The following is a 17,883-nucleotide window of genomic DNA, read 5'->3' as shown; positions in this document are numbered from 1 at the left end:
ATTAAACCAATGACATGCCAAAAGCAAGCCTCATTCAGTGCAGAAGCTCATACTGCTCTAAAGACAAATAAAAACAGGAGTACTCCATGCAAGCAGTGACACACAGAGCCAGAAGTGATGAGAGCACCTATACAGTGTGTGCATCCAGTGGCTCCCCAGAATCTTTTACTGGCAAAGAGTAGCCTATTAAACAGACTTTATGCCAAAATCTTCCACCAAAACCCATCCAAATGAAAACTTGTAGGTAGGCTAACAGCTACTAGAGGTTAAGTAAAGCATTGGGGAAACTCTGAGCTTCCACAACTTATTAACTTATATTAAATTAGAAAATTTGTGACCATGAAACTTAAATCTAAACAAATGAAGAGATTCAGGCTTTGCGGCTCTTCAAGACAAGAACCACCAACCTGTCTGTTCAGTGACAGGGGAACCACTGAGCGCAGCCTCCTGACAAGCATGGAAACACACAAAGCCCGTGCAGCAGCGACTCACTGACCAGAGCGGGCAACTCCTCAATATTTGGTAAGGGGATCTCGAAGTGGTCTGGAAAAATGACGAGCTTGGCCTCGTCTTCATATTCATAGTCCTCTCCGTTAAAATCACGGTTTAGCTCTAAATCTACAGGGGAGGAAGTAAACATCCAGTCAGCTGCAGTTAGACAGGCACTGCTGCTAAAGACAATGCTGACTGACGTTACCTGGTGAGCATGTCATAATCGACTTTGTTCTTGGTTATTTTTATTTTATGTTCTGTTCTTTTCTGCTCTTGAGTGTGAGGTCTGTGCTTTTTTATGTTCTTGCTTCGACCATTTACTTCCATGCCATAATAGTCTGAGGATGCAGTGAGTACAACCAGAACAAGTAAACCATCAATGGCATCTTTTTTTACAAGAGTGACAGGATGACCTCATACGATGCTGATGACTCTTTTGCTCAGACACAATTCACGCAGAGCTATATTTAGGCATTTATCACACACTCTTATCACCAGCAACTTATAGAGTTACTAAGCAGTACTGAGGATGGCTTTGTCTGTGCAGCTATGGCACCCTCATTTCATTACTGATCACATAATGAAACTAAATGATCAAAATTAGGGCTGCAACTAACAATTATTTTCCTTATTAATTAATCTGCTTGGTATTTTCTTGACTAATCGTTTGGTCTATAAAATGTCAGAAAATAGTGAAAAATGTCCATCACACTTTCCTAAAGCCTGAGATGACATCTTATTTTGTCCAACCAACAGTCCAGAACCTGAAGACATTTAGTTTACATTCAGTTATTTTTTTAAACAAAAACTTAAAACATTCTCTGGTTCCAGCTAGTTTTCTGCTTGTTCTGTTCTATATATAAATATATAGAGATTTATATCTTTGGTTTTTGGGCTGTTTGTCATACAAAACAAGGCATTTGAGGACATCACCCTGGAATATAGGAACTTTTAATGGATATTTGTTACAATTTTCTGACTTTTTTTAGACTAAACAATGGGTAATCAAGAATTGAGAAAATAATAGGCAGATTAATCGATAATAAAAATAATTTGTGTCAGCCCTAGTTTACGATCAAGGAAGACAAAGAGAAGCGTTAAATCCTCACAATGAAAAACATTTTTGCCGTCAATTAATTTTCAGTCAGTCAGCTAATGGATTAATCAACTATCATTTCAGCTCTTATCAAAGAGCTATAGAGATATCAAGAAAGATTTTTTAATGTGAAATGTGTAAATCACTCTCCGTATTGAGTTGTCCATCCTCCACAGCCTAAAGTCGTGTAATGACTCATGAGAAACAGGATCATAGGTTATCCCTGACATTGTTAGTGTGCCCACTGGTTTCATGGTAACGTCTGACGTTACCAGTTAGCGGCTTGATTAGATCAGTGGACTGGTATGGAGATGACGGCAGATACATACATGCCCGCTGTCACATCAAACATCCAAAATGGATGACAGCGAGAATCGTCCCAGAGAAGGAGCTCTTAGGAGGAGCCTGACAAATTCATATCAGAGAGTCAGACGTTGGCTAGAGGGTTGACCTAATGTACAGCAGTCATATCGAAGGCAATGGATATTAAAGTCTATTAAACTCTGGATGATAAGAGAACAGCAACGTCAATTACATAGAGGTTGAGTGGAAGGAATTCCTCCCCCCGTCAGGCCAGCAGTGGGGGGGGAGAGACACCTGGTCCTCTCCGAGCAGTGTCATAGCTGCAGTAGAAGTGTGTCAGCCTAGAAAGGAGATTGACAGGTGGTGGCAGCTGAGAGGCTGGCGACCAAACACCCCCTTCCCAAGTCGAAGAGGGGGAGGAGGAGAGGAGTAGGCCAGGCTTTGATTTAGAACAGTTACCAACCACATATACAAATATATGGGCTATATTTGGAGCACAGGAGGAGGAGGAGGAGGAGGAGGAGGAGGAGGAGGAGGAGGAGAGGTCTCATCATGGGAAATACCTGACGCTTTGGGTAAAGGCTGGCTGGAGGGGCAGCTGGCGGGTCACCACAGTGTAACAAACAATAACACCAGCTTGTAATGGAGGGGGTTCTCTTAGCAGAGAGAGGTAAAGATGTAAAATGCAACCTTTTTTCTACCACCAACAAGCTTCACTTTGTTTTCAGCTATGATGAGAACACCAGTGGCCAAGAGGAGTTTAGTCCAGCCTCTAACCAGTAGTGGAATATAACAGAGTACATTCATTACATATTACATCACATTACAGTTGTGAGATTTATACTTCTACTCCACTACATTTCTGAGGGAAATTCTGTACTTTTTACTCCAGTACATTTATCTGACAGCTATAGTTAGTACTTACGTTTCATATTAAGATTTTACATAAATAATTGGATAATATTCTAAAAAACAATGCATTAAGCCAATGGTTCCACAAAAGAGACATTTCCCCTCTTAACTTCTCAGATGGTTTCGTTTAAATGCATTTTCAAGCCCAGAAGAGTTAAAACTCTCTAATATTTACACCCCAGAAGCAAAGATTAGATTAAAATCCCAAAAATGAGTACACATTTGTGTAGCAGAATTTTATTTTTTCTTCTTCTGTGCTCCATTAATCATTTCACATCCCCTCAGATTTATTTTGTAACCCTTAAGAGATTGGGAACTACTGGACTAAACTATCTAACTGTATATAAAATAGACAAAAATAGCTCCACCAGCTACAACATTACAATGCTGCTTACACATTGATGCATCAGTGTTAACAATCTAATAATGTCATATATAATAATCAGTCACAACTTTTACTTTTGATACTTAAGTATATTTTACTAATAATACTTCTTTCACTTAAGTAACATTTTGAATGCAGGATTTTTACTTGTAATGGAGTATTTTTACATAGTGGAATTGGTACTTTTACTTAAGTACTTCTTTCACCACTGCCTCTAACTCAAACCTAACCTACCTAGAAACACTTTTCCATTTCTTCGTCTGGGGACGGCGCCTCCTGCAGCTCCTGTGGCTTTCTGTGGGAAACAGGAAGGAAAAGTTTAAATTGGATCAAAGAACCCTTATCACATTAAAAACATCTTTTAACACCTTTGCTGATTCTGGTTGTAAAATGCTAGAAAAGCTTTTATGCTGTGCTGTGACAGAAGGTCTAGATGGTTGTCATTTTGTTAGAAATAGATGCTGGATGTTCCAGTTGCCAGGTCGGGTTACAGGGCAAGGGGAAAACCCCCTTCCGTGTCAGAGTCAAAATTAAAGAATGATAAATTAAACTGCTTTAGTTGCACAGTTTGAGATGTAGACTTGGACAGATATCATTTACAGTATGTCATGTGTTGGGCCTGTCTTTGCCTGTAGAGTGCATTCTATCATCTCTTTTTTCTCCACTACATACTGTCCAAATAAAACAATCAATCTTCAACAGACTGATAGACAAACATGTATCAGCCGTGATGCATGCATCAATCAACAAACAGAAACCACTTTGTCAGTGAATTCACTAAAATTTGAATCTGCAAAATGACTAGCTGGCAGCAAAACAACCCAGCGCCACCGACTAGTTTCCTGGTAATCCTATCAGGTTCAGGTGACTGCTTCCCGTTCACTCGGTAGGGAGGAGGACTAAGGCAGCCGACAGACAGAAAGACAGAGAATGCTGACACACTCGAGACCAAGTGGACTCATGGGGGGGGGAAAGACAGCAGACACAGGAGCCTGCAGAATGTGAGCAGCTGTTTCTGGCCAGATCCAGGCATGGAAATAGCAGCTCTTTACAAAGCAGCGCTTATCTGAGGGCAATTAGAGCCAGTGCGAAAACACGGCAGCAGCTAAGGTCTTTGTTGTTCACCATCAACTTTTAAAAGAGGGCTTTTTTGGGTCCACGAGTGCGTCGTTGAGTTAATTCTTTATACATTCTGGGATGGACAAAAAAACAGAAACGCCTAATAATATAATGCATTACAATGTTCAGTATCTTTTTTATACACTTTATATTATGGGTGCGTATTTTCAGAATATTTGCTTGATCATTTTTATGGACATTAATTGGAAAAAACTATGTCAACTGGAACTAATTATAGGGGAAATAAGAATGACCTTAAAGGAAATGCTCCAAGAAAATATGTATATAAATATGTATGCATCATTGGAAACTTTATTCTCTATATATATATTGAATTGTATGCTGTAAACAAATTTCACATTTTTGCATGTTCAGCTGACCTGCTGTGCACTGACGATAAGATTCTCAAGGTTTCGCTGGAATTTAATTTGAATTAATTATTTGGGAGTGTACCAAATGAAAACTGTCTCTAATTTCCACATAATTAGTACCAAATTACCAGGTTCATTTTGGGAAACTTCATAGGAAATTATTAGGAAATAAGGGAACCGTAAAATAAAGCATTACCAAAATATATACAAACGAAACAGTTTTAGTTGTGATATGGAGAGTACAGATAAATAGATACAGAGCTGAAAACACTCAGACAGGCCTCAGTCTGAAGGTCAAAAACAGTCAGGTCTAATTCATCTTTTTATAATTAAATGTCACTGACCAAGCATTCAAGTATATGCAGGTCATACAATGTAATTTAATCACTGATGTTCAAAATAATAATGGCATTATGATATCAGCAATTCAGGTCACACAGTGTACCTTTTTATCTAAAGCACATTACAGTATTGCATACTTCTGCAGAATTTAACCTGTAATCCTGACAGCGTTAACAACTGAAAGACACATAAGTTCTTTAATTGTGGAATGGGTAACAATTTACTTTCAGTCCCCCTATTTATCATTTATGAGCAGTATACAAACGTTTAATAAATTGTTTATAACACAATATAATGTAGTTATAAGCAGATATAAGGACTTTTGTAATTGTTTATTAATGTAGAGTGTTTGTCAACAATTAGAGCTTTTCATATAAAGACATGTTTTATATTAATACAACAGTTTTACTATATTATCATTCATTAACTGTTTATACAGCAGCCTCACCTAATGGGTGCCCATAGAAGGCGTTATAGTTGTATAATGTCATGTTAAATGTTAAATGTGTATATAGTGCTTATTAATGTTAAATAGGGGGTTAAAGTAAAGTATTAGCGATTTTTTAGTTCCACCTTGCTACTTTAGTATGTTGTGAAACTCGCAAACTGTATGAATATTTTGTGCATAACTATGTCAAGTATGAATTAAATCAACATTTGTATGCAACTGAGATCAGTTTTACAAAGTTTTACGTTTGAGGATTTCATATATCATTGATTGTCACCACTTCATCATGGTTGTATTTGACTTTTCTGTTCTATTCTTGATCAATATCATTAATATCTATCATATTAATGTCTCTCTCATTGTCTCTTTTGTGTATTACTGTTTTACTGATTACTGTAAACAAAGATTATTATTCTCATTCTTACTACTATTACTGCCTCCAACTGCCATTACCGGGGTGCCATTAAAATCAGTACCCAATAAAAACACAGGCAGGTGTAAAACTCACCTCTTTGACATGTCGTTTGAGGTGCATGTAAACACTCTGTCCTGTTTTGCGATAATGTCTCTCCACATGTTCTCGTCCAAAGCCGAGGAATGTGTTCATACACACATACAGGCCTCCCTCTGACTCCTGAACAAACAAAGCAAACAGTACCAATGAACAGCAGCACGAGGTGAACAACCATCAACACAACAGCACATTGAACACATTGAAAACCTTGAAAAGTGCCCATTACACACTAAATCTATTTTATCATATTCTAGCTCTTAGAATTGGTATCTTTATTTTGCCTAATTTCAGAGAGACTACTTGCAGTGTATTATATATATCCTCACACATGTATTCCTTCTTACAATGCCTTTTCTAATTGAACACATAGGGGAAAGGTGGCATTTTAACTTTATTAAATGTATTTCACAGTGAAAATGGGGTGAGAATAATCATTTCCATAAAAGCAAATGACTGTCGTGACAAAAACCAAAGCTCGGTTTTCAGTGGAACAATCAGTCTCAAGAAATGTATTGTGATGAGCTGTATTTTGTTCCACACTACCTGGCACTAGTTGGAAAAATTTTAACACAACATGCGCAGTGGAAATGCAAGTAAGAGATGTGTGCCAATGATTCTGCAAGCACATTTTCAAAAGGGCCTTCTTGCCCAAACAGTCTTTCTAGTCAATCTTGTCAAACGGACAAAAATCTGTTCCAGCACTCTTTCACTAATTTTTATAGAGAAAATGTCTGCTGCTGAAAAGCCTGGTTTTTACTATTAATCTACAACATCACAGTCACCTTTAACATGTTATTTTAGCCAAAGAATGTCTCCAAAATGGGATTAAGCTCTGAAATTTAGTTTCATACAAGAAATTTGATTGATCAATTTTGCTGCTGGTGTTGTTTCAACTAAAGAAAATGGCCATCCTGTTACATAGAAATTAATTTAATTGACAAAATAGTACCTCTTTGCTTTTGGGGCACTGAGGACCTGCAGGTTTTGCTCCAGTTTAAAAACAAAGTAGTAACCTCATTAATCCTCATTAAACTGCTGGTGAGTGCATGCCTGTGGACTGAGGCCCACACATGTCACATCTCAAGTTGACTTAGTGTATCTAAAACAGCTTGTTACAGGATACAAAGGTTTGATCATTTTGTCACATTCAAAAGATCCGCATGTGACCAGTGACACACATTTAAGTTGTTTTAAACACTTTCACACGTGGACTGTGGAAAAATGCATCAAGAATACTCCTTCAAAACTAACCTAAAACTGCAATCAGTGTAGCCCTTATAAACCCCTGTGATAAACCTTTAAGTGGCCCAGAGTGACATATGAGCTTCAACAGTGCAAGGACAAAAATAAACCAGTCCTCAGGCCAACATGATGAACTCTAGACAGCTGAGTCACCTTTAAAAACGGTTTCCGTTGAGAAAGTAGGTTTTTTGTTGTATGTGGAACGTGTTAAGAGCCAAAAACTCAGAATTTATATGCCACGAGTCTTAACGAGCACAGGAAAGTTTGAACTCTGTGCCAAAACTGTAGATTCTGACATTTAAAAAGCTTTAAAAAATGTAAATAAATCAAAATAGTCAATGTTTTGATGCCCTTTCACTACTGCCTTAATCACAGAAGAAACAGAAAATGACAAAATAAATGAAAACATGCGTCAAAATATGGGTCATGAGATTTTCTATGAACAAAACTCAAACTCTCTAGTGACACAATGACATAAAAAGACATTATAAAGGCCCCTACAGGCCCCACTACTATTGAGAATAAAAACTTACTTTAAGTCAATAAATGAGTACAATACTATCATGGATAGCATGAATTTTTGCTTGGTCATTGTAAACTCACTATTACACACAGTAGTGAGTTTTAACTGTACATCACACCATGAACTGATTGGTATATTGGCTATCAAAGTAAAAAAAAAAAAAAAAAAAAAAAAAAAAAAAAAACACAACTAAAGACAAATTCAGTGTTGTAAGCATATATGATGGAAATATTACAGACATCCAGCTAAGTACCACTGACACACTTCAAGTCCATTTTTAGACAAATTATAAATTACAAACACCATAAGGTGGCTGCAAACTCACCACCGAGCGACACACACACACACACACACACAGCAGCTGCTTCAAACACCGCAACCTGACAGGGCTGCTAAAGCTTTTCAAATACATTCAAAGCTACAGGCAGGTGTGGTAGCTTGTGTATTTACTGGAATAACTGGCCTGGTTGAAGCGGTAATGTTTCCTGAACTGGACCGTCTACCTCCCCCCTGCACAAAGGGAACCCCTTCTATCCCTCTCGCCTGAGATGTAAACAACATTTAATTATTTATTTTCAAGTTCACGGGAGACACACACACACACACGTTACAGCGGATTCACGTGTGTTGCTAAACCTAGCCAAATCAGACAAGTCAGCCCCAAACATTACGCCCATGTCGCGGTGCCGATGTGTGTGTTTGAGAGGCAGACACTTACGGGAGAGTCGAAGGAAAAGACGCACTCGCTCTTGAAAACCCTGTCTCCTGTTCTGGGCACTCTGATGGTGGGCATGAATGGGACCAGCAGCTCTCCTAGGTCTGCAGCCATCTTCGCATTCCTGCTTCTCGCACCACAGTGCTGCGGAGCCACCGGAGCAGCGCTGTCAGAGGAGAGGATGCTATTTTTAAAGCACTCCGTCTCTACATTCCTCCGGCCAGAGGGATGTGACGCTGAAAATCATAAAAATAAAATGACAAGAGGAGTGGAGACTGGTTGCTGCACCGGCGGCAAAGCTAAAGCCGCGGAGGCTGCTGTTGTTCTTTTTTTTGGGTGGGGGGGGGTTCTTGCAAAAAAAGCTTTGACCTGCGCAGAAATTACATTGCTGCTGTTGACTGTGGTGACGCTCCCTGCTCACAGGGATGTTTTACCAGAAGGGCCCCTCCCATCTCTGAGGATGATTCATAAAGCCACCCACACTTACTACAGCATGCTTCCCCCTCCAGGATTCAGGAAAAGCATGACTATGAGGTGCACTTTGATGTTTAATAGCTGCTGATTGCAGTGTCCTACAAGTCCAACAAAAGACTCCATCACTCTGCATTCATCTGCAGGAGCTTTTATTGTTAAAATTGTAAAAATAAATAACTAAATAAAAAATAGGGTGTTACTGCACATAACATTTTATTTGTCAGTAGCATTTTGCGTCTTCTACAATATGTGGTTTCTACAACCACATTTAATAAGAAGCCTTTTGTTTGTCAGAAAACAATCATCTTCTCTGCACAGGTCTGCCGCCAGGTGGACGCTCTCTTAATTGCAAAATATATTAATTGAGGCAATCGATTTGCCAAAATTGTATCAAATAAAAAAATAAGTTTCCCATGCAGTGTGTCCTTGTTGACATTAATGTGTTGCCTGCCAACTCCTCCTTGTTGATGAGAGTATCTATTCATTATGAGTCAAATACTTGACACTGTAGTATTAAAAGGCTACATCTCAGTTTGTCTCACAGTTGTTTGTTTATTGTACAGTACAGATAAACTGTTATATAGGAATATTATTAATATTTGAATTTGTAAAAGTGCTTTGGGGGGGGGGGAAAGGGCTATCTGAATAAAGTTGAATTAATTTGCAGCCCCTCATGCCTGCTTAGGCTTGTACAAACAAATTGATTAATCAGACTCAGTTTAAAAAACAAATTAAACACACTGTACCCATGTGCATGTGTGTATGTATTGTACATGACTGTCCTGTAGGTGCAAAAGTGTACACGTGTACGGCCAGCTGATCCGCTTAAAACTTAAATTGTTGTGTCAGTACTTGGAGAGCAATGGAACCCATCCATTATCTGCACCAGGTTCTCCTTTGCAGGGTGGCAGGGGTGGAGACGTTTTATACAGAACAGCGAGGCGAAATAATGGCTCAACATTCCCACCTTGAACAGGCTGTATAAAAAGGGGCTTATCTCTGCACGTACTGGGTGAGATGTGGGGTTCAACCTGGACAGGTAGCCAGCCTATCACGGGGCTGACACACGTCAATAGACAAGCACTCACACTTGCATTCACAGAAGCACCCGGAGGGAACCCACACAGACACAGGGTGACCTGAGCTAGCTGGTGGGCTACACACTGAGCCACTGTGCTTCCCAGCAATATAAACTTATCCACAAAGATTTAAATAATTATACCCACACAAGGCAAAGACATGTTTGCAGCATGAAGACAATAAAGACATTGGAGGACAAAATATCAGAGACCATATAGATACTTTATTTAGGCAAGAAGGGGAAAAAATGTACAAACAGTGAGATTGATCGGTATAATCTACTGATGGCAGACATGTCTGGATTAATTGTCAGGTGATGACTTGGGACTGTAGTCAATTAGCTCCTTGTTGAGGGTGTCCACGTGGAACCACGGGCCGTCTCCCTTCTGCCTCATCTGTCGACGCACCTCCAGCTGTGTCAGTCTGTTGACGACAAACAGGCAATGAATTAATAAAATCACGCTTCAGAAATAGAAAACGAGAGCAAGTTGTGAATCCCAGAATAGTGCTACAAACGCCCTTTGCTCACTTTTCACAAAGCCAAGAGGAAGGAAAAATCATGACATCTTTCTTCAGAAAAATCAAACCTTCCTTTTTGCTTGTACAATGAATCTCATTAACATCCTTGTGTGATTAAACTATACTTAGTCCGACAAAGAAACCTGCCTGGAATCTAAAGTGTGACTGTGTTGTTTATGTCACTGTTGCCAATCAGCTTCGTGTTCAGGTGTCTATAGACAGGATTTGAGGGGTTCCTTTAACTGGCTTTTACTGGCTGAATGAAAGGAGCAGAAACCAGTTGCTGATTACTGAGAGACTTTGTTTCATCGTGGTGGGAGTTGTGGAGAGCTGAATCTTCCCCAGGTGATGCATCAAGAGGCTGACCCTCCTTTTTCAGGTTCTACATGGTCTCTTTACATTAATGGTACCAAAGACAGTTTGCATCTGGTGTTATACAGATGGTTTGCTTGATAACATTCCCTTTTAATCATATATTTTTATTCAGTCCTAATAAGCATAACAATGTACGTTTGGTGTGTGACAAATAATCCATTTCAGTTTGGCAAGATACATTCAGAATTATTATTTAACACTGGAGTAATAAGATTACAGTTTAATGACTAAACAAATGGCTAGGCCAGCCCCTCTAACTCATCAACACCTTCAGTTAAGTGCAAAGTAGATTTGTGAAGGATCTGCTGACAAACAACAATTCTTTCAACAACATGAAACCTGTTGCGTTGGGACCAAACTATCACACTGTGGCCTGGATGCTTCAGTGCAACTGGACACTTGTAACAATGATATCCATTTAGAGAACAGTGGCACAGACGTGCACAGAAATCTGGCTCATATCTGTTTAACTAACAGGAATCTGTTAGTTCAAAGAACTCAAACCTTCAAATGAAATCAACTGTCAGAGAAATATCACAGAACTATTGGACTGCTCTCTTACAATGTATTCAGACTTAAAGGTACAACACAACTGACTGTGCTATGTGAAGTGGCAAACTACAAGCTGTAGTGCAATCATGTTACACTTTACGCAACACCAGTACATGGTTGGCTGTTGATGTTTAAGCCAAACATGATTTTTTTTTTGCTGCCAACTGTAATACAAAGAAATCTTTTTTCTTGATGCTAAAAATGTATTTCAGAGACCGTTTATTTCTGTCTCTGGTGAAGTTTAAGGACAGTTACAAATGTCTTTATGCCACTGTATCACAACTGCTTTCTAGCATTCACACATGACAGGATTTTGGTGAAAGACGCTACAACATAACACTCACCTGATGTCTGCCTTCTCTTTCTCAATTTGGATTGCAGCCATCATCTTTTCATAGTCCTTCACTGGGGAATCATAGAAGGTCCTTGCAATCCACCTGGTGATGGGGTGCTGCAATGACAAGGAAAAAGACACACAAGACAGAAGTATTTTTAATGACTGCAAATGTATTTGATCCAAATAAACAATTACTGGTTTTTCCAGTTAAATTAAAGTAATCACTAAGTTTATCAATTACTATGACTATATTAGCTTTTATTCTTTTACATTTCTCTAAAATATTACCACATGAATGAAAGGAGAACTGTACATAGGCTCCTCCCTGAAATCTCTAATTATAGAACTATGTTTAGGTCCAAATAGCACTTAAAAAAATCTGTGGTCTGAATATTGCCACCACAATGCACATGAAACATTCACTAGAGGAAAACACAGCTGTTTTAAAGGTTGGCACTGCAGCAGAGGCTTTGTGACGGCAAGGATGATTACGGTATGCACACACTGTGATGCCCAATTCCTAATTTAATGCATGCTTGAGCCCATCCTTCCCTGAACCAGGGTTCAGATCAGTGACACAAAAAAATAACTTCTGAAAGAACTAATGAGATAAGATGCTAGCTACATACCTTGTAGTACTCCCAGTGCTCAGGTTCATAGTCCTCAGGAGCTTCAGCCAGCTCTGCCTCACCTTCACAGCACAATCACACTTAAGTAATATGTGACTTATTTTAAATTTACTCATTAAATCACATCTTTAAGTGGCCAAATATTATCAAATTATACAAATAAAGCAAAAAACTTGACTAAGACATATGCTTACTTACCGACAAAGACATTCACACATGTGACAATGACAGCCATAGGAATGCCGGTCAGCAGGATATAATATTGCTGAGAAAAAAATGAGAAGACAAAATTAAATACTGAAAATTCTAATGTTGTTCTGCATGAAGGGTGATCAAGACTGGAGGTCTAACCAAGCCAACATATCAGGAATAATCGTTACTTTTAGGCGAAAGTATTTGACATTTTATTTGTGGTTTGTAATCCAAGTGTGTAAGATTATTCTATTTCTGAACTAAATGCAAGTCCTTCTGGATTAGTGCATCTTCATTTGTAAATATAAATATGACATGAGCATGCGCAAATATGCTCTCAAATAAAGGCGATAATGTGGATGTTATTTATTAGGTTGATTCGATAAGTAAATTCCACCAGCTTTGAACAGTAATGCAAATACCTAAAGGAATACAACTTTAAAGACAGTTGGTGAAGCTGAACTTGAGTAACATTACATTACAGGCTTTTAGTATCCTTGTCCAAACAAAAGAGTGAGCAAGTACAGCAGGGCTCCACTGTCTTGGATATCAACACACGGCTATTTATGAAGACAGACTGCTGATGGCATCGATCTTATTATCTACTAACTGCAGCTCCCAAATTTGGGCTTGGACACCCCCTTAATTTGTCACAATCACAGGTAATGAAGGAGATGGAGTTACAGTACTCACCAATAAGCGCAGAAATCTCCTGTCATAGTAGTCAGAGGGTTTGATGACAAACATTTTCTTTCCATGACCCCAACGCACGGCCACTGCAAAACAAAGCAGAGGATACTGTCATGACCATGTATTTCCTAATTAAAGTTGGGTGCTTTATTGTATCGAACTCATGATATAAGACCAGACAGACTGTGATTTTCGTTCTAGTGATAATGTCATGTGGATTCAATGTTTCTTGATTTTAAAAGGTTGAGGTCAATGTTGTGAACTTTTTGTAATTTCCTCATCATGTCCACATTACTGATGATCATTCCTCAAATAGGTCTTAAATAAATCACGGGTGGGCAATATGAACAATTATATTACGATCATTATCACAGCTGTATCTTGAATTCTGATATGATTATATGGGACATTATTATATGGGATACTATATGAGATGATACATTGTCATTCAAACGCTATTAACACCATTACGCCGGGTACCAAATACCATTTGCTCTAATGAAAAGACGGGCAGTTTAAAATTTTCATTAGCTGACAAAGAAGTGAGCAGCTACCTGTAACTATTAAATTACTTTCGCTAACCTACGTTTTACTTTTTGTTGACAGCAGGAGAAACGTTACCAGCTAGCTGATGTTAGCAAGCTAACAAGCCCCGGCGCAAGGTCATAAGAAGTGACGGCCACCATTAGGGTCAAACTTCTCACTCTTTAAACGGCCAGGGTATTTCTTACCTTTATCTTTCCGTGGGATTGTTCGAGTGAGCAAATTTGCCGCATTGTTTCCAGATTTCAGAGGACTCAGTCTGGCTGCAAAAGCAGCAGCAGACCTGAGAACGCTCATTCCCACCATCGCTACTGTGGGACGACGGCTCAACAACACGATCTCTGATTCGTTGATGACAGAGTGAAGCGGAAACCGCCATTTTTAATAAGGGCAGTTACGTTAATTTGTATTCTTGTTTAGTGGTATTATTGTGTAGGCACATTATATAAAGTTGTATCATACATATATTAATAGCTCTAAAAAGTAAAACAATAAAAAAAATAATTATTTGGTGTAGAAAAATGCATGACGGGTAATGTGGGACGGCAAAGATGGCGGCGTCCTCATCAGCAGGACGCGTTTTGACTCTTTGCAAGCAGTTTCAAAATGTCTTTAGGATATCTTCAACGATAAATACTCAGCACTGTACTGCTAATTTGACCAAATACCCATCTCGTCCTTACAGGTAAGAAGCTGTTGCGGTGTGTAAAACATGACATATAAGCCATATTAAAGTCAGCGTGTCCATAGCTAACACTCGCTCTACTCCTCATTAACGGTTTGTATAGATTGTGTAACGTTATTATCTGAAAATAAAATAGCAGCATCAAGTTTTAGGCCTAAATGTATGATGCTACCTGCAGACATTTGTTGAGTTAATCCATTGACACTGAAATAGAGAGTCATGGGCCTATAGTTTTTGACTATGAATAACTATTAGGTTTACAATATTGTGTTTTCAGTTCCAGGGTGGTCTTCATGGTGTTGTCAATAAATGTAGTTGTAGAAGGTTGTATTTACTGTATTTAAGAACAGGAAGTCATCACATGCTACAACTAGGTCATAACTAGAACACTAATCTCACAGACCAACAGTATACTGGTAAGATTGTAGTACCAAACAGCCTAATTTTCTAGAGCATCAAATGCCCAATTCAGATTTTCTTACAGACTAACCTTTTTAAAGTGAGTCACACAATCTGTTGTTACTTCACAATCCTTTCCCTATGTTTTAATGTGTCTTCATTTTTCTAACAATATCATGTTTTATCTTTTATTTGGTGTTGTGCAAATAAACAAACAAACAAACCAGCAAACACTAAAAGTTTCTGTCTCAGAAAGGAAAGGAAGAGACATTTTAAGAGAAGCACGAGTTAAGTTCTTTATTTGTCATATGCAAAACGATTACAGTGAACCAGTTGTTGGCAATGAAATTCTTGTTCTCAATGCTCATACAAAAATATACAAATGAAAATCACACTTGTAATGCACTTGTTTTGGGATTTGTCTAAAACAAGTGCCTCTCTGCTGCTTCCTGAAGGATAGGCTTGTTCAAATTCAAACTAAGAGGTGCAATCTTAGGAAAATAGCATACAAATTGTAATTTAAAGGGGTTATCCCTTTTAAATCTTGTTATGTGAATTTATTTTGCACCCACCAGGGAAACGTCTCCACTCGTTGCCCTGTCTTGGTACAGTCCCACCGGCTCTGTGGGTCAGTGTCGAGCCCTGCACACAACCATCAGCAGAAGAGGGCTGGAAGAGTTCTTTGACCTCCCTGAGAACTGGGGAGAGGCCAACGTGAAGTCGGGTAAAACACTGAAGTATTGTAGCATTGTAGCGCAAATGTACCCACCAGGCATGATGGCAGCATTTCACACTTTTTGTTAATTTTGTAGCTGCACCTTGGACTGCCAAACAACTGAGAACAAAGAGCAATGAAGATTTACACAAACTCTGGTAAGCACTGTTGAGATTAAACTAGTGCTTCACAGTGTATAAACATTTATCAGCTGGGTGTAACGCTCTCATTCTGTCTCAGGTATGTGCTGTTGAAAGAAAAGAACATGCTGCGCACACTTGAGCAGGAAGCAAGAAGGCAAAGGGTTCAGATGCCGAGTCCAGAAAGATTAAGGAAGGTTGGTATGATGCTCAAGATGACATTTCTACCATTACTGTAGAAATAGTGAATCACATTTGACAGATCAACTTTGGCTCAGCCTTTCAGAATCAGAAATACTGTATTGATCCCAGAGGTGAAACTCTTTTGCTACAGCAGCTCACTATCACGTCAGTGCACACAGGAATAGAAGTACTAAGCAGAAGATATAATACACTATAATACAGGTCAGATAAAAAATATAAATACAAATAAATTAAGTACCAACTGGGTATAAGTATAAAATAAAATATAAGTATAAAATAAACTTTGGCAGAGCTAAGTGGGATGCAGGGTTTGTACTTGCAGTATTGTGGCTGTTGTTGTAGCCCTGGCTAAGGTAAATCTTGCTGTCTTCTTCCTCCCAGGTTGACCGGTCGATGATCAGACTGGAGACGGTGGTGAAGGAAAGAGAGACTGCACTGCGTCTGCTGCAGACAGGACAGGAGAAAGCCAGACCAGGAGCCTGGAGGAGGAACATATTTGGACACGTCTACTGGTGAGGGCAGAGTCTTCGTATACATTATGTCACACATATGCTACACATACGATATGCTGCAATGTGCCAGGGAAGAAGAAGACTGCAAGCTAGTAAACATGGATGTAAACAATGCTGGATTTATAATACTTAAAAAATCGGCTTTGCAAATGTTTTTAAGAAATGCATTCAACCCATCTGTTAGAGCTCAAGCATACACACAATGCGTTCTGGTGAGTAACACTGACTGTAAACATAACTTTTGTTTTGTTTACAAGTAAACTCCACAGGGCACCTTTTACTCAACCATTAAAATCCCTGGGGCTTTGGGGAACCAGATCACTCCCCACAAGGTCTGAGTGGATCCTGACAGGTGTATGTCTCATGAGATCAGATTACCACAAACACACTTTGTCCCAGTCTTGTTTACACAGATTAGAAACAAATGTTCAAAAATTCAACCAAAAAATACTTTTAGCAAATTTATGGATCCATATCAGGTTTATAGTTACAAATATCTATTACTATTCAAACCTGGTCTTGATTTCAACAGAATTTCTTTAGTGTCTGCAAAGCTGATTTTAGACTTTCTGCAGGTGGTCTGTAATCTGGTTGTAGTACTTCTAAAGGGCCAGGCTTTGGAAAATTAAATGTGGGAAGTGGCATTATTCATGTACACTTGTTTTCTTTCCCTCAGGTATCGATTCAAAGAGTATGCTATTCCTTGGTACATGAATAAAAGGTACAAGCGAAAGAGATTCTACACACCCAAGTTTGTCCAACCACACATAAGGTAAGAAATGGCACACATGCAATATTGTGCCCTTTTTATATAGTGTTAGATGTGTTTTAGTAGATGTAAAAGATAGGGTTAAACTCTCTCGACACACTAAGTTTTTATACAAAATTCCTGTTCTTACAAAAATATAAATGTTGATATCTTTTCATACTTTGTCTTGCAGGCTGCGTATAGAGAAGCATCTTCGAGAGAAGGCCAGGAAAGCCAGCTCAGAGAGGGGAACTCAGGCCAAACTCAAGGAGAAGTTTCCTCAAATGAAAGTTCCTGCATCATGAAATTTCAAGCGCACAATTTACAATTAAGGAGTTTTTGACAGCTGTGATCTGTCCAGACACAAAGCCTTCTCTACATTTTATCTGAGTTAATATGAATACAAGAGTCTGAATCAGCTCATGTCAAATAACTGAAGGTGGTCTGAAACTGTTGTCCTTTGTAGAGTATGAGTGTATTTGTCCAGCTGTTTATTTGATCCTTGAAATTATGCTACATGACCTTGAAATGTTTTGGTCACTGGTTTCATACTTAATATTAAAACACACCATGTATTGAGTTTTCCTCATCATGTTTTACTAGTCTGCGAGATAAATATTTAAGGTT

General features: G+C 38.7%; 3 protein-coding genes across 5 annotated transcripts in view; 1 reads left to right on the top strand and 2 right to left on the bottom strand.

The window, feature by feature from the left end:
• Positions 1-8,865, bottom strand: part of usp13 (ubiquitin specific peptidase 13) — a 34,942-nt gene extending 26,077 nt beyond the window's left edge. For all 3 annotated transcript variants that reach the window (XM_044200076.1, XM_044200077.1, XM_044200078.1), the window contains exons 1-4: positions 8,466-8,865; positions 5,977-6,102; positions 3,423-3,483; positions 497-618 (exon numbers count right to left, since the gene is read on the bottom strand). In XM_044200076.1, the coding sequence (XP_044056011.1) occupies positions 497-618; positions 3,423-3,483; positions 5,977-6,102; positions 8,466-8,576 (420 nt within the window). In that variant the 5' untranslated portion in view covers positions 8,577-8,865. The remainder of the gene's footprint in view (positions 1-496; positions 619-3,422; positions 3,484-5,976; positions 6,103-8,465) is intronic.
• Positions 8,866-10,219: 1,354 nt separating this feature from the next.
• Positions 10,220-14,202, bottom strand: ndufb5 (NADH:ubiquinone oxidoreductase subunit B5). The gene is made up of 6 exons (XM_044200075.1): positions 14,042-14,202; positions 13,314-13,396; positions 12,627-12,693; positions 12,429-12,490; positions 11,807-11,913; positions 10,220-10,439 (listed from the first exon to the last, which is right to left on the bottom strand). The coding sequence occupies exons 1-6, from the start codon at positions 14,157-14,159 to the stop codon at positions 10,319-10,321; spliced, it is 558 nt and encodes a 185-aa protein (XP_044056010.1). The 5' UTR covers positions 14,160-14,202; the 3' UTR covers positions 10,220-10,318.
• Positions 14,203-14,380: 178 nt separating this feature from the next.
• mrpl47 (mitochondrial ribosomal protein L47) lies at positions 14,381-17,836 on the top strand. The gene is made up of 7 exons (XM_044200074.1): positions 14,381-14,538; positions 15,513-15,661; positions 15,750-15,810; positions 15,893-15,989; positions 16,378-16,508; positions 17,185-17,280; positions 17,450-17,836. Exons 1-7 carry the CDS (start codon positions 14,405-14,407, stop codon positions 17,559-17,561), a joined length of 780 nt encoding a protein of 259 aa, XP_044056009.1. The 5' UTR covers positions 14,381-14,404; the 3' UTR covers positions 17,562-17,836.
• The last annotated feature ends 47 nt before the right edge of the window (positions 17,837-17,883 follow it).

The sequence above is a fragment of the Siniperca chuatsi genome, linkage group LG6 (assembly GCF_020085105.1).
Source record: "Siniperca chuatsi isolate FFG_IHB_CAS linkage group LG6, ASM2008510v1, whole genome shotgun sequence".
Lineage (NCBI taxonomy): Eukaryota > Metazoa > Chordata > Actinopteri > Centrarchiformes > Sinipercidae > Siniperca > Siniperca chuatsi.
Note: the sequence above shows the minus strand (reverse complement) of the source record. Positions and strands in the feature narration are given on the sequence as shown.

Excerpts from the sequence above, each read along its gene's own strand:
- ndufb5 (XM_044200075.1), bottom strand. The coding sequence starts at position 14,159 with ATGGTGGGAATGAGCGTTCTCAGGTCTGCTGCTGCTTTTGCAGCCAGA. Across the intron at positions 12,694-13,313 it reads GGAGATTTCTGCGCTTATTG|CAATATTATATCCTGCTGAC; the intron begins GTGAGTACTGTA and ends TTTTTTTCTCAG. Across the intron at positions 10,440-11,806 it reads AAAGAGAAGGCAGACATCAG|ACTGACACAGCTGGAGGTGC; the intron begins GTGAGTGTTATG and ends TGTCGTCAACAG.
- mrpl47 (XM_044200074.1), top strand. The coding sequence starts at position 14,405 with ATGGCGGCGTCCTCATCAGCAGGACGCGTTTTGACTCTTTGCAAGCAG. Across the intron at positions 14,539-15,512 it reads TACCCATCTCGTCCTTACAG|GGAAACGTCTCCACTCGTTG; the intron begins GTAAGAAGCTGT and ends TGCACCCACCAG. Across the intron at positions 17,281-17,449 it reads TTTGTCCAACCACACATAAG|GCTGCGTATAGAGAAGCATC; the intron begins GTAAGAAATGGC and ends TTTGTCTTGCAG.